This window comes from Felis catus, chromosome A3, assembly GCF_018350175.1.
Source record: "Felis catus isolate Fca126 chromosome A3, F.catus_Fca126_mat1.0, whole genome shotgun sequence".
Classification (NCBI taxonomy): Eukaryota; Metazoa; Chordata; class Mammalia; order Carnivora; family Felidae; genus Felis; species Felis catus.
Window position 1 is genome coordinate 57,812,871 of NC_058370.1, and position 16,620 is coordinate 57,829,490.

Here is a 16,620-nt window from a genome sequence, read left to right on the forward strand (position 1 = left end):
CGCTCCCTGGGACTTCCCTGAGGCCAGAGACCCTGTCTTTCCGTGTTCCCACACCACTTGCTCAGTGCCTTTATATGTTTTTGTGCCGGTGGGAGGGGGGAGCAGTCATACCATCCCAGAACCTGCATAAACCCAGTTTCTCCCAAATCTACACCCTCCCAAACCATCCAAGGACCTTCGGTTGAGATGTGCGCCCCAGATCCCAGCGTTGCACAGCACCAAATGAGTGTTGGTGGAAGTTCCCAAGAACAGACCAGGGGAAGGGGGTGAAATTCATACAATCACCTCAGGTGTCTATATCTGCCTGGGATTGCCCAGTCATTAATTTGTCTCATAACTGCAGTGCGATTTGCTTGGGGTTCTCACTCCTGGAGGCACCTCGAATTAAAGGCTAACGTTTTGGAATCAGAGAAATTTTGTTGTGAATCTGTGATCTATCACTTAGTAGCTGGATGCCCTTGGATAAATAACTAAACATCCCTGTGCTTTGGTTCTCCTCCTTTTATTAAGCATAATGATAGTGCCTACTTCATTTGACCTACAGGAAGAATAAATAAAAATAATGCATCTAAAAGTTTTTTACGCCATGTCAGACAAGAGCTTAATAAGTGAAAACTACCAAATATTTTAGCCATTTTCACTTTTTCAGGAAAAAAAAATTGGGGAAGTTTTAACCTTTAAAATTATACTATCAGGGAAAGTTGATGATGCTGTCTCACCAACTATTCGTGTGTGTGTGTGCATATATATGTGCGTGTATATGCAGACACATGCACATATATACTCCATATTTATATACATATCTGAATGTATATATATATATATATATACATATATATATATATACAGTCCTTACATACGGTGACTCCACTTATGATTTTTTTTTTTCATTTATGATGGTGCAAAAGAGATACACATTCCGTGGAAACCGTATCTGGAACCTTGAATCTGTATCTTCCCCCAGGCTAATGTTACGCCCTAGGATCCTCTCTAGCCCCAACTCCTAGTGGGCCAGGGGTTCACGAGGGTGAATAATAGATTCACTTACAACCATTTTGTACCCAGGCAACCATTCTGTTCCTCACTTTCAGCACATTATCCGATCAACTGAATGAGATACTCCACAGTTTATTATGAATTAGGCATTGTGATAGAGGATTTTGCCCAGCTGTAGGCTACTGTATGTGTTCTGAGCACCTTCAAGGTAGGCTGGGCTAAGCTATGATGTTCAAGAAATAGATTCATGTTCCAGTGACTTAAGATATTTTCAGCTTAGGCTGGGTCTGTCAGGACTACCCTCATCCTAAGTGGAGGCAGACCTGTACACATAGTGGCATCCATACTAAGCTGATCTTGTTTTCAGAATCCTGGCCCCAGGAGGGTGGGTCGCCCTTTGCCAGGCGGGCCGGCAGCAGAGGGGAGGGGGCAGGGGGTGAGGATGGCATCCGGGCCCCGCTTCTTACCTTCAGAGGGGAGTCCCCGAGGCTGGCGCGGGGGCGGCCGTCCCTCCTCCACCCTGGTGGCCTCGGCGACAGAGGCAGGAGTTCAAACAGCAGGTGAGAAACTGCAATCGCCGCCTCCCCAGCGCTGTGAAACACGAAAGGAAAGAGAGGAGCCGCAAGTGTGATTAAAGATATAAGGCAACTAGAGAAGGTTGGAGGAAAAAAAAAAAGGGGGGGGGTACAAAAAAAAGCAGAAGAAAGAAAAAGCGTCCGGCAGCCGCCGCGAAGGCTGTAGGTGGGACGCTGCCCCTGCCCAGTGTCTGCAGTGTTGGAAGTGGGGCGCTGCTGGGTCCCGCAGAGTGTTCCAGGTCTGGGTTGCTCCAATCGAAGATGCTCCTGGTCAAGGTTTGCTCCCAGTGGGGGGCTAAGGGATGGGGGGAATCCTCCCAGTCTGCGGTGCTCCTCTGAGGGGGGTACGCCCTGGCGCAGGCGTTCCGGCCCCGGAGTGCTCCTTGTCTGGGGCGCCCCTCCCAGCGTTCTTGGGGTTTGGGCTCCTCCACCTGGGCGCCCCGCCTCTGAGTTCCGGGAGCTGCTCGATCGCGGCGGCGACTGCACACAGCTGGAAAATCCCGCCTCGCCCTTGCACGGAGGTCGGCTGCGGTCCCCGGCGGGTCGCGGCGGGTCTCGGGAACTCTCGGCTGGTGGGCGGTGGCCGAGGGACCCGCAGTGCCCTGGGCGCTCGGTGCTGCATTTGCACACCCTACAGGCCGCCGAAAGGTTTGCACCAGAGTAAAGTCAACCCGCCCGTGGGGCAGAGGGGCACCGTCTGTGGTCAAGGGGAAGGAGCCAGGGGTGGGGGCTGTAGACAGGAAAGAGGCCAAGTAACAGCTCCAAAGTGACAGGACGGCTTCTAGAAGTTATCCAAGGTGAGGAGGAAGCCATTGTCTGAAGCACTGAAGCCTCAGATCTGTGCCGAGGCCTTCTGCCTGTGCTGGGGGTTGGGGCGGGGGCGGTTCTCTCCTGGGAAGTAATGGAGAGGGGTCAGAGGTGTTGAACTGAAATTTTAGATTGTTTAGAACAAAAGAAGGGCAAAGGAGAACTTGTACTCCTAATTTTTTGTTTTTTTGTTTTACTGTGGTAGAACTCAGGATACATTTTTAGACTGGTCTGTGGTAGGGTCTTTCCAAGAAAAGTGAAGAACGAAACCATGGCTGGCAGGAAGAACGTTTAATGAGACAGTGGTTTTCATCCTTTTTACTCGGTCAAAATAATTCATCATATAATAAAAGAGAATAATCATATAATTATCTCAAATGCAATAAGAACAAGCATCTGACAAAATTCAACAGGCCTTCTTCAAATAACACTAGGAATACTGAGAATAGAAAGGGACAGTCTTGATCTGATAAAGAATGTCTATAAGAAACCTGTAGGTAGTTTCATCGTTAATACCGAAACACTTTGCTTTTTTTTTTCTAAGATGGGGAACAAGATAAGGATGTTATCTTTCATCTGGGACAATCCTGTTGTAATAAGTAAAGAAATAAAAATAGAAGACATACAGATTGGAAATGAAGAGATAAAACTACTGTTTTTGACAGAGGGTCGATTTCATGATCACCCCTTTGAAATTCACAAAAGAGTTACTGGAAATAATAGGTGAGTTCAGCAAAACCATGGAATAAAAAGCCAATATACAAACTCAAGTGTAATTCTATATACTAGTAATAGAAATTTGAAAAATGAAACTTGTTAATAATACCACGTATAATACCATAAAAATTAAATACCAGGGTATAAATCCCTTGAAACATGTACAAATTGTCTACAATGGAATCTACAAAATACTGCCAAGAAAAATGAAAGACCTAAAAATTGGAAGATTGGAAAGACCTAAAAATTGTTAAGAGATCTATTCTGCACAAACTGTGGAGTTTATATAGTCTATATATTTTTGACTCTATACGTTATAGAGTCTATATATTTCATGCAATCCAAATCCTAGGAGGAATTTTCAAAGAAATCGAGAAACTGTTTCTACAATTTATGTGAAAATGCAAATGATCTAGAATAGTTGGAACAATCTTGGGGAGAAAAGAACAAAGACTTACACTGACTTGAAGGTTTACAATAAGGCAATACTAATCTTAACTGCGATATTTGCATGAACATATAAACAGAAAATAATAGAGAGTAGAGTAATAGACCCACACATTTACAGCCTATTGATTTTTGACCAGGGCACCATGTCAATTCAATGGAGAAAGAAAATTTTTTCACAAGTGTTGCTGAAAAAATTGGGCATCTCTGTGGGGGGAAAAATGAAGCTTAACCCTCCCTTCATCCTATATACAAATACTAATTCACAGTGGACAATGTGATCATAGTGAACATAAAAGCTGGAACCATAAATACTTCGTGAAGATCCATAGGAGAATATCTCCATGATGTTGAGATAAAAACAAACAAACAAACAAACAAAAACAAACACAAACAAAAACTTAGGACACATAAAACACTAACCATATAAGAAAAATTGATCAGTTGGGTGTTATCAAAATTAAAGATGTCTGCTAATCAATGATTTCATTTAAAAAAAAAGGAAGAGGGCGCCTGGGTGGCTTGGTCGGTTAAGCGGCCGACTTCGGCTCAGGTCACGATCTCACGGTCCGTGGGTTCGAGCCGCGCGTCGGGCTCTGTGCTGACAGCTCAGAGCCTGGAGCCTGTTTCAGATTCTGTGTCTCCCTCTCTCTCTGACCCTCCCCTGTTCATGCTCTGTCTCTCTCTGTCTCAAAAATAAATAAACGTTAAAAAATTTTTTTTTTAAAAAGGAAGAGATAAGGAGGTAAGCCTGGAACAATTCTCACCTTACACCTATATGAAGAGGAATTTATATACAGAATATATTTTAAAAATTTCCACACATCAACAATATGAAGAGAAACAACACAATTTAAAAATGTGCAGAAGACTTTACTTTCACTGAGCAATACATGAATCTTATTGGTGAATAAGGTCATGAAAAAGGTTCAACATCATTAATCATCAGGGAACTGCAAATTAAACCATAATGAGGTTCATTTGTCACCCACTGAAATAACTAAAATGAAAAGAAGCCTGACAATACCAGTCATTGGTGAGGATTGACTCAATCATAAGAGCAGTCTCATACATAACCGTAGGAAACATAAAATGGTACAGTTTGCCAAGTTGACAGTTTCCAAAAAGGGACCAGTCCTAGGTATCGAGCTAAGAAAAATACAAACACAACTCCACAAGAGTGTTCACAGTCTCCAGATCCACAGTAGGTACAACATGAAACCACCCATGTGCCCACCAACAGGGATAGGTTAAACATACCGTGTACAGCCATACAAGGGAATACCGCTCAGTAATACAGAGGAACAAACAACTGACACATGCAAAACATCGATGAATCTTCAAAATGTTACATTGTGTGGAAGTAGGGAGTCACAATGCTGTGCGCCTAACTTTACTGATAGAAATTTCAAGATCTGGCAAAACGAATCCATAGAGATAGAAATCAGAACACTGCCTCTGAGGAGAGGGATTGACTGGGAAATGGAAGGATGGAACGTCCGGGGGTGATGGAACTATTTCTATCTTGTTTGGGATGATAGCTACACAAGTATGCGTAATTGTCAAGACTCATCAAACTTAAAATCTTGCCTTTTATTGTATGCAAATTTGACTCAAGCAAGAGCAATTCTTTGTGTCTTTATAATTCACCAGAATTTAAACCCGGGTCATAAGGTAGACACATCACTGGTCTGGGCTGTATTCATTGTATTTCACACTACCTTGTGTGGTACATGAAGCACTTGTCACTCTGATGGTACAGATGAAGGAAGCGAGAGAGGTCGGTGGTGCTGCTGGCAGGAGAATCCAGGCTTCTGGAAGTTCTGCGGTCTCTCTGTGAGCATAGGCTTGGAATCAGGCTATTAGAGCTGAGAAGGACCTCAGAGCTCTTCTTCTCCATCCTTAGTTTGCAGAAACCGAAGCTCAGATGACTTGGGAGGTGGTGTGTAAGTTTGGGAAAGGAAGCACTGCGGAAAAGAGCTCAGAGTTGCTCCTGGGGCCAACCCTGTCTGGTTCTGTGAAGTGTTTCCCTTGTCCCTTCCCGTTCTAACCCCATAAGATAAGTAAGGAGTATGCCTGATTCACCTGAATACCCCTCCAGAGCTCTTCCTCTCCCTGCCCTTCTCAAAGAGATACTCAGCCCATGTTCAGGAAATGTAAACGTTGAATACTTGCAAAGCAGCATATAATACAGACAGTTAAAATATAGTTAAAAAGAAAGTGTATCAAAAACAGGGAAGAGATTATTCTAAATTCCTTGTTGTGATATCCTATGTACGTACTTGCTGTAGAAAGAGCCCAAATTAGTCTCCATGCTGTCAAGTAGCTAATGCAAAGAGGTAAATAAAATCAGTTCCAAAATGCCCTGTGTGCATCCACCAAACAAATGTCTGTAAGTCTAGGTGGGTGGGGAAGCAGGATTAAAGGCACATCTATTCCTGATGGCGAGGGTGGAGAAATACCCTTCAGAGGTGCTCATTACAAGAGGACTTGGAGTATCATCCACGTTTCAAAAAGCACAATGAGATGTTGCCATTTATTGAATTCTTCTCTGGTACAAAGAGTCTTCTACTTTTTGATTTGCACAAAAATACAAAGAGTTTGGTATGGTTTATTCTCACGTTACCTAAGGTAATTTTGGAGAAATTTTGGAGAAGTTGAGTAACTTACTCATAGTCACACAGCTGGTTGAAAGCAGAGGATAGATTGTTGATTCCAAATTAGGTGATGCTGACCAATCATTTATAGGGCATCCTTCTCACAGGCTTTTTTTTTTTTTTTACTAATTCAACGAAATCAGATGTCACCACAGAAAAGCACAATAGCCCACCAGCATAGGGAGAATCAGATTTAGCAAATAAAAATACAAGATTCGCAGCTAAATTTGAATTTCAGATCAATTTCATATGAAAATTCATTCTTGGAATTCAACTTTAACTGATGTCTTGTAATTTATCTGGTAACCTTAATCCAGGGAGTATAGATTCAGATTATAGGGTACATAGAAGGATGGGTAACTACAGATCCTTTAGGCAACCTTCCAGAAATATGATCTCTTTTCAAGCAAGGCTCAGTAAGGCATTGAGTGACAATGCAAAATTATACTTGCTGTCGAGGGTCTGGAGTGCAGTTTTCTTTTGTAGCTAAATCTGAAATCATACACGTTTTAAAGCAGCTCAGCTGAGGGTAAGATCTCCATCCACCTGTAAAATCTGAGCTCTGACAGGACTCCCAGCCTGAGAGGACACTGCTGAGTTCCGGATCCACTGATGGGCTCTGTGGCCCCTGAGGCTATGTGAACTCCTTCAAGGAGTGGTCTTGACTGCATACCTTGACATCACTTTTGTCAAAGGGTTCTGTCAAAATGCTTTACTAATTTCATAGAAATGTTACAACAAACCAATTTCTCAAATTAAAAAATAAAAATACGGGGCGCCTGGGTGGCTCAGTCGGTTAAGCATCCAACTCTTGGTTTCGGCTCAGGTCATGATCTCACAGTTTGTGAGATCGAGCCCCGCATTGGGCTCTGTGCTGACAGCTTGGAGCCTGCTTGGGATTCTTTGTCTCCCTCTCTCTCTCTACCGCTCCCCCCACTCTCCCTTTCTCTCTCTCTCTCAAAATAAATAAACAAACATTGTTTTAAGTTCAAAAATTGTAACTGGGAAATATAAAATATGCTGGTATGGTCATTGCAAAATTACTTATAATGATGGCTATTTAAACTCAACACAACTCAAATATACAACAATAACTAATTAGGCATGTCAGCTGTGGCACAACAGTGAAATAGAACTCTATGAATAGTTAAAATGTTAAAATTTAAGTGACATGTCAAGTGTTTTTATTATGATGTTAAGTAGAAAAAAATGTATAAACCCTACACACTGTGCGAGCTCAGCTATATTAACAGAACATTTAAGTACAAGTTAAAAATTTTTTAAATACAAATTTACCCAAATGTTTAAAAGTCATTATCTTAGGATGATGGATTTGTGGATAATGCTCACTCTTTTCTTCTTTGATCTTTTCTGTTCTTCTGTAACTTTTAGAGTGAGAAAAAAATATTTCTAAGGAGAATAAAAATATATCAAAGCGACTTTAGAACTTCAAATACTGATTGTAATGGCAGTTGGGTAAGGGACCCCAATGGTATCCACACTATTGAGATGATAAAACTTAGCACCCATTAAAATAAAATATAATAATTTTTGGTAGGTTGGAAACAAGATTTGCTGCTAATATTCTGCTTGTGGGAATCGGAGTGTTCTTCACGGTTACATGAAAATTTCGCTCCAATGCTTTTCGTTTGTTCAAAATGTAGAACATTGACAAGGAAAACGGGGCAGGAGAACAAGAAAGAGAGAGAAAGAGGGAAAAAAGAATAGTGAAAAGATCCTAGGTCTTATGGAGAAAGACCAGCAAAAGGAGAAAGGGAAGGAAATGTGGGGTGAAGAGAGGGGGAGCGAGGATAAAAATTTCGGGGCATTTTGCATCCACCCAGAATCAGGAAAATGGAAGTAAAGTTGCTAGATGAAACCTGAGGCCTGAACACCCTTGACGTGTCCCCGTTTCTCATGCCTCTGCTCCAGTGTCTGGCCCAGGGGCGTAATCCTGCCAGAAGGAATGCAGATCTAGGAAATCTGGTGCACCAGCACATCAAAGCAAGCGCTACTGCCCCTGGGTACTCAGGGAAGCCCAAGCGGATGTCTTCCTTGAGGGTTTGTTTGGCACAGGCATGTGGTACCTCACGTGCTTCCAGAACTTGGAATTCAGGGACCGTTTGTTGGCCACATCATCTTCCTTCCACTTGATGGTACCTTGCATTTCCACGACGTGCTTGAGGGAATCTTGGAGCTCCCCAAACTGCATCCCTCCTGGCTTGCTCAGAGCCTCTAATTCTATAAGAATCACCTTGGAGTCATTCTGGATGAGGGCACTGTGCAAGGCGATCTCCTGCTCATAGGCAAACTCCCTGCAGTGAGCGATTTCAGGAGTCAGGATAAAAATGTGCCGCCTACTCTTTCGTATGTTGGTTTCCACTGAGGTGGCTGCATCTGGGGATAAAAGACATGGATCAGATTTCCTGTTGATGCATTTTTAAGTCTAATGCTTTGATCATAAATGTTTTGAACTTTAAAAAACTGTTATTGTTATAGCTTGCCATGAGATTCTGACACTGATCAATTCTTTATTCAGGAAAGTGGGAATGAGCTTGGATGGACAACTTGTGTTCATCTTCTCCTCCTCACTGTCAGAACATCAGTCCCAAAGCCTTCTTCCTTCCCAGGTAGGGGGGTCCTAACTAAAACAGAGTCCTTGGAGTTAAATGGGAATGTAGAGATATTTAGCAAGAGACTTAGAATTCAAGTTCATTAACTACATGTTGCCCTCTTCGAATATTAGCTTATGTGTTTAATAGGGCTTAGAACTTTAACTCTTAGGAACCCTTGCTTCTCTGAACTGATTCAAGCCTCTAGGGGAGTCCTGGATTCATGTCTTTCCCCAAGATCTCGGTTTTAGAAGCTGATTTGATCCAGACTAGAAAAATCTTAAGGAAGACCAGATCCCCTTATCAAGTTGGAGTTAATACAGCATCAACTCCAAGATGATAGCAGGTAACTTCTGGACAGACTTAGAAAGAACATGTAAAATACTCAGCTCTCACTGCAAGGAGGTAACAGCACGATCAAAGAAGCTTAACCATGAATGAAACCACGCAAGATATTCCTAGAGGCTGGCAGCTGAAAGACTGCCAATTCATGTAGTGGGAACTAGGGAAATAAATGTTAAATACTGCCAGGTATAGACCTTATGTTGGTCAGGATCCCAACATAAAACTTGGCATACTCAAAGGACTGACTTAAGAGAGTTTAATCAAAGGTCAATTTATAAAAGATGTGGGCAGACCCAAGGGAAATCAATGAGAGATACCTCAGAACCCCCAACATTGGAAATAACACAGGAGGCATTACCACCCTCCGGGTATGAAGGGGAGGAAGCAGTTATGGAACCCTAATGAGTATGAAAGCAGCTATCAAGAGCCCTTGCTTTGGGAGAAAGGAGCCCAGCCACCCTGGCAACCTCACTAGATGCCTGCCTCTGACCTGCCCCCAGTGCTCCCTCTTGGCCAAACTCAGCGTGGAGCAGAAGGCAGGGGTGTGATGGATTCCATAATGACCAGCCACCCAGGGCCATTGGATGGAGTGGGATGCAGAGTGGACTTGAAGGAGCAAACAGAAGATACCTAGGAGGGGAAGAAATATACTGATGCAGGCAGTCATGATCTTTTTCTAAGGGAAGAGTGAAGTTTGGTGTTGTTTTGTTAGATCTGATTTTATTTTGGTTGAAGTAAGGTCAGAAGACTTCCCCTTGAGGGAGGGGAAGTAGGAAGTCTTCTCACATGAAAACCAGCACAATGCAGGCTACACGAGGTTGAGCATCAGCGAGCTGTCTGGAGCGAGACGGAGCTACAAGTGAGGTCAATGGATCTCAGAAAGAAGAGATGAAGATGTCCGTGAGTTCGAGCCCCGCATCAGGCTCTGGGCTGATGGCTCAGAGCCTGGAGCCTGTTTCCGATTCTGTGTCTCCCTCTCTCTCTGCCCCTCCCCCGTTCATGCTCTGTCTCTCTCTGTCCCAAAAATAAATAAAAAAAAAAAAAGAAGAGGTGAAGAGCTTGCAGCCAAGTGTAGCAGGTGCTGTGACATCACGAACAGATGGAATCCCTGCAGCTTCCTGTGCTGGTGTGTCACATGAAAAAGAACATTTGAGCACCATGACTTGCTCCTCTCGACTGGCCTGAGTAGCCAAAGGGAGAGTTGGAGGAGGGAGAAAGAATCCAGAGGAAACTTGGATTACATTTTCCTGAATTGTTCATTTTATAAGCCTCCCAAGCCATTATGGGGTGATTAACATTGCCCAAATAAATATTCCAGGACAAACCGGCTTCACCTTCCATGTATTCCTTTAAATCTATAGATGCTGAATCCCTCTTTTCAGTGGAAATGCCAGGTTAAGTTCACAGTCTACTAAGCATTTGCTTTGTTGGAATTACCCTCATGATGCTCCTGCCTCACTCATATTCCACATGCTTCCTGGTCCCTGAGGAATTTGAGAAGGGCCTTAAGGAGGGTTCATGGGTACTTGACATAAATGTAGAGAGACAAGGAGAACCGCTTCTGAAATGCCAGAATTACTCTCAAAGGTACATGGAATTGACTACACTTGATGAAACAGAAGACAGCTCTAGTTGTTGTGAGAATATACATCTGCAAATGTTTCCCCTATACAAGGAAAATCATAAAGACTCTGAGGCCTTTCAAATATTGTAGCCAATGCCTCGATATTAGAACAAAATTCTTTGTTTTGTGAGTCCTCTTTCAATTCTTCTAGAGAGAACTAAGAAATGTCAGTTATGTTAGTGGTGGATGTGGGAAGTAAGTAGGGGCAGTGCTTTGCTAAATCCACACCGCAAAGACAGCCTACTGTGTCTTCACGTCACTGACACTCCTGCGAAAACGTCATAATCGGTTTGGCTATGGGGGCAGGAGGAGCAAAGAGTAAGTATCTCATTCTTCCAGAGCAATACTTAAAAACCCTGGTTTTAAGGCATGGAATAAGATTGCAATTCCCTATCCAACACAGGGAGAAGACCACCTATCTCTTAGGGTTCTGATGAATGTGAATTTCTGTCCTTAATGTATTTTTTTAAGTTTATTTTATTTTGAGAGGGAGGAGGGGCAGTGAGAGAAGGAAAAAGAATCTCAGTCTCTGTCCGGCGCATAGCCTGAGGCGGGGTTCGATCCAGTAAAACATGGGCTCATGATGAGCGGAAATCAAGAGTTGGTGCTTTGACTGACTGAGCCACACAGGCGCCCCTGTCCTTGATGTATTTTGACAGCTTTACCTTCTCCAGGTAGCATATCTCTCCCGTAAATGCATAAGTTATAACCACATTTATTTTCCAGAACATCAGGCAGAATCTGGTAAACAAAATATCCCACAGCACTGGCCCTCTCAGGACTATTTGTATAGTTCCGCGGGTAGATAACGTAAGCATCGTAGATCTTTCCATCTGAAAATGAGAACAAGAAAAGCAACTTTATTACTTGGTTCTCCAAATTTGACTCTCACTAGACTCGATTTTATGGTTGGTGGTGATTGCATCCTACCCCCAAAATATTCTGGAATCCAGAGATGGTGAGGACAATCTACTGCTACAGAAAGTCATCAGAAAATCAATCTTAATCCTAAAGTTTACCTCTTCACTGTCTCACACTGAATGAGAGAGAATAGGCAAGAGCCCGTCCAGTTTAGCTCATCACATCATGTTGTCAAGTGTGAGTAATAATTTACTGAGAAATATTTATAGTCATGGATAACGAGTTCTTCTGCTGTTTGGGGCAGATCTCAATTTTGTCTTATGTTTTCTCCATGCTTACCCAAGGAAACGGAAATGCTCAAGTAGAATTTTTTAAAGGATCTGCATTTCCCACAAATCGAATAATTAGCCCGAATTGAGAGGACCATAGGGAAAATGTAAAATATATCTTCATCCAAAGGAAAGAATGGTGTTCTTGTTTAGCAGGGCACAATTGTATTCTTTCACGTGTCTACTTATGTGCATAGATAGGACTCTTTATGGAATGGGCTTTCTGGCAAAATACACCCGCATTCTGATGGCCCCTTCTAAACTGTTCACTTCTGGAAAACGGGAACAATTTTTTTAATGTTTTAAATTCCATGAAGTTTCACCAATACACATTTTCCAAACTGTTTAAACCACTCTGGGCTTGGGGCAGATTCTGTTATTTAGTAGGAACAGCAATCCTGTTGGGGAGGAAATCTGAGGTGTTGAGATGAATCTCAGAACCATGAGAAGCAACAAAAAAGGATAGAAAATGGCTACCAAGTGAACTGAAAAAAAAAAAAAAAAGGTCTACTCTGAATACATTTATCAGCAAAATCTGGATTTAGTCGACAGCTGTTAAGAGATCAACAGACAAGTAACCATCAGCCATTATGGATCCTTTTCTTTTGAAGGAAAATTTGAAACTCGCCACTTACCATTCCTACTTTTGTAAGGTCTAGCTATGTCTCTCCAGAGCAAAATAAACTCAATCCAGAACACTTTTAGCGTTATCACCATGATATTGATTAGCATTAACAAGATGCTAAATCCTGTCAGTATGTAGTAGGTACTTTGATCGTCAACTATTCAAAAGATAAAGGGAAGACAAAAATGATCACTATTGTTTCTAGAACAAGATAAAATAAACAAATATATATGGATGCTGACCTCCATTGGGCATATGAGAGATTCATACAAAAGATGCTTCCCTGGAGTTTTCATGGTTGCTTTAAGAATCAGTAAGTGAACATTTATGGAGCACCTACTCTGTGCAAGGCTAGGCATCGTAGGGGATTCTCAGAGCAAAAAAGGTGTCAAGGCCAATGTAAACTTAACTAAGATAGTAGGTAAAAGTGCGATTTTAGCTGGCAGAGGTTCTTAAGAGTGCTGGCTCCGTGCTGGACTGGGCAAGGAAGCCTTCCTGCAGGAGGAGGTCCCTGAAGAATATGTACATTTTAGAGAACTTTAAAAAGAAAAAAGAAAAATGTATTCCTGGCTACAGTGGATGCTATGAGCCCGAGGGCAGAGATGTGGTGTGTGTGTGTGTGTGTGTGTGTGTGTGTTCTGAGGAACTGGAGTGATCCATTTTGGGGAGTTAGAGGCAGACACGGTAAGAAGTGTGTGTCAGGGCGAGGTTCTGACCAGACTTGAGATTCCTGTCAAGGTATTTTTTTTGTCTTTACTGTAAAGGTCACAGGAGCCCTTGATGAGTCTTGAGTGGAGTGTTAACAACAAAAGTGGTTTATAAGCAAGATTCATCCGAATGTAGGGGAAGGTTTGTTTCTGTGGGAGAGGCTGTAGGAACTTAGAGTAAAATTTCTGGGAAGCTTCTGTAATACTTGGCAGTTAGAGATAAGGAGGGCTCAGACTCCTGTAAGAATGAGGAAGGAATGGATGCACCTGGTATTGGGGCATGAAAGAGAATGAATCAACAGGTCTTGGGGTCTTACTTCATCTGGGGCTGGGGGCACAAGAAAGCAGGGAAGAAACAAGAACCTTGTAAGTCACTAAAGCATCACTGATGGAGAAGTCAAACTACTGGGGTTTTAGGTTCTACATGCCCCTTACTTTTCTCATGGTGGACATCATTTAGCCACCGTTGAACTGGGTCCTGTACTCACTTCTGCACAAGGTGCATATGCAAGATGGTTCCCATTTTCAAGGCCTAGTAACAGCTACATACACACTGAACGCAAGAATTATACTTATTAATAGTATTCTTGGACGTTTTAGGTTTACTTCTCTCTTTGGAAGTAACTATCTTCTTACAAATAGTGCCCCTGAAAGGTGAACGTGAGAAGGACCTCACATAAGATTTGACTCTTACAGTGTTCTCCCTGCATTTTCACGTGACGTCTCAAAGCATGGGTTCCTAGGCTTGCCATGGAAAATTTGCGACTTATCCACAGTCACAAATTCCTCCCTTGAAGGCTCATCGGCCTGCTGAGCATCCAGCACCAAGGAATGAAGAACGGCCAAGGTGAAGTGATTCAAAACCAGGGAGCAGAGGGTGTTACTGAAAATTGGCAGAGAGTTGACTGACTGCACTGTCATTAGTGTAAATGATAGACACTCCCTAAGTAAGGCATTTCAACAGGATTGTCCACAACCTGCCCCAGTTCACTCTCTCTAAAGGTCCTACCTAGACACACTCTGGGGGTGTGGAGGTTTTGGTGAAGTAAGTGTGCATGTGACCGGCTGCTTTCAACAGGAGGAAAGAAGTTAACCAAGTCAGTAAAGGAAGTTGAAGTCCCATACCTTCCTGTTAATGTAATGATTAAACACCAAATACTTTCTGAAGGTGTTTATAAACAGGAAAGCACCGTCTAAGTTGGAATCCTGGCTCTAACTAGAATATTTGGTAACGTATTCAACCTCCATTTGCTTCTGTTTCCTTCGCTGCAAAATTGGATGATAGTAACAGGCTCTTCTTCATGGAATATTGATCAAATAAATGAGAAATTAAATGGAAAATAAGTAGACAGGTTCAAAGGAAACAATGAATAAATGTGTACTACTATTCTTATGAGTATCAAATATTTATTTAATCACATTGAATAATATGGGAACATAAGCTTTTAGAGTTTTGGTTTTCTAAGCCTCAAGGCAGTGTTGTAATTTCTTTTATTCTGTGATTAGAAATAAAGGCATTCATTGTGACGATCTACTGTAGCAACAGTTTTTGTTTAATTTACACAGTTGTCAAAACAGAGTGTATCCATGTTTTTGTGGGTTTTTTTTTAAGATTTTATTTTTAAGTAATTTCTATACCCAACATGGAGTTCAAACTCATGACCCCAAGATCAAGTGTCACACGCTCCACCAACTAAGCCAGCCAGCCCCCCCCCCCAGAGTGTAACCATGTGAATTTGAAGAAAAACAAGGGAAACATAGAAAATACAAATAAACTAGAAGGAAAAAAGTCACCAAGTACATGTAACGTGAAAACAATTCCAATACACAGGTAATGAGAGAACATTCATAAAGTGACAATATAAGCTTCACATGGGGATAATGATGCAATGACAGTGTCAGGGTGGAGACTGCAGTTTCCCCTTTCCTTGGGGAACCAATGTGCCCACTACCATCACAACATTACCCTAACATGACGTCTTGACATTGTCCATATGTCCTGGGGTGACTCAGTTATAACTGAGAAAGCTGGAGACCCACGGAACTCAATAGCACTCAAAATCATCCAAGCAAGTCATGATTCTGTTTGTTTGGTAAAAAACTTACAAATTGGTGGTTGAAGTCTACATTAAAACAAAAATCCGAAGCACCACCTCAGGCAGAGACTTAGCACGAACATATCAAATTGGTGGCCTCCGTTTTCATCGCTCCCAATTTTTTTCCGTCAGGTTGTGCTTCTGTGTTTATCCAAATTAATCAGGGCTATATCCCACTTCGGGGTATAAACTGAGGGTTCAACTCTCCCTTTTGCTGTTTGACAAACACATTAAATAACTTCCATGTCGTTGTATATGGAATTACAAGTGTAAAAATACCATATTTTTCTCCCCGCCCATTTACACCATATTAAATGCATCATCTAACGAATAGGATGCCTTTGCCTGGAAATGTAAACAAGTGAGGAAATTGACAGGTTCTCAAGAAGGAAATGTTTGTAAAACTATTTTTGCTGACATCATTGCCTGTGGGGACACACCGACAGAGTGGAAGGAAGAAACAGACTGCCCCTGAGAGGAAGAGCGTGTCATCACTGACATTGATTAACAATGTCTGGGTCAGGTGATGATAAAAAGCACAATGACTCTTAGATGGTCTGTTTTGGACTCTTTACACAAATGTGTCCTCCTGTTACCTATACCCAAGACAGATCATTTGATCATCCTCTACATCCTGCCCCCATATGCCACTGATTATTTGTGAAAGGGAATGTTACATTTTAAAAGATTATATGTAGTGTCTGAATGTAATCTCTTGAAGAGTAGTCAGTTTCACATTTTTGTTATGACCATATTTTATTGCAGCAAATTATAATGAAGTCATTAAAGGCACGCTAGATTCAGATGAAACTATAGGAAAGTTACAAATAATCTGGCCTTTTCAAGTTACAGGGAAGGTTATTCAACCTGAGAAACATAAATGTAAACTGCTGTTTTGCGGTATAATTGAGCCTTATCGCTAGAGCAGTAGAAATGCACAAAAACAGTTTTCCTTCATAACTTTGGTGTGCATTCGCTTATTCGTTGGACCGATTTTTATTGGACACATGCTAGGTACCTGGCACTGCCCTACAGACTGAGCACACAAAGATGGGTGAGACGCCATTCCTGACCTCACAGAGGTCACAGTTATGTTCAGCAGACTCTCAAACAAATTTTTATAAGTGTGATGAGTGTGGAGACAGAAATAGAGTCCTACAGAAATACCTGGAAGGAACATATACTCCAAACTGGCGGTCACGGAAGGCTCCCCGTAAAAGGC

General features: G+C 42.1%; 1 protein-coding gene across 4 annotated transcripts in view; it reads right to left on the reverse strand.

Moving 5' to 3' along the window:
* Positions 1-4,394: 4,394 nt before the first annotated feature.
* IL1RL1 (interleukin 1 receptor like 1) overlaps positions 4,395-16,620 on the reverse strand; it is a 73,882-nt gene continuing 61,656 nt past the window's right edge. For 3 of the 4 annotated variants that reach the window (XM_019826973.3, XM_019826972.2, XM_003983883.4), the window contains exons 9-11: positions 12,606-12,752; positions 11,446-11,613; positions 4,395-8,596 (exon numbers count right to left, since the gene is read on the reverse strand). In XM_019826973.3, coding sequence (XP_019682532.2) covers positions 8,211-8,596; positions 11,446-11,613; positions 12,606-12,752 — 701 coding nt within the window. In that variant the 3' untranslated portion in view covers positions 4,395-8,210. The remainder of the gene's footprint in view (positions 8,597-11,445; positions 11,614-12,605; positions 12,753-16,620) is intronic. The other variant, XM_019826976.2, reaches the window with a different exon arrangement.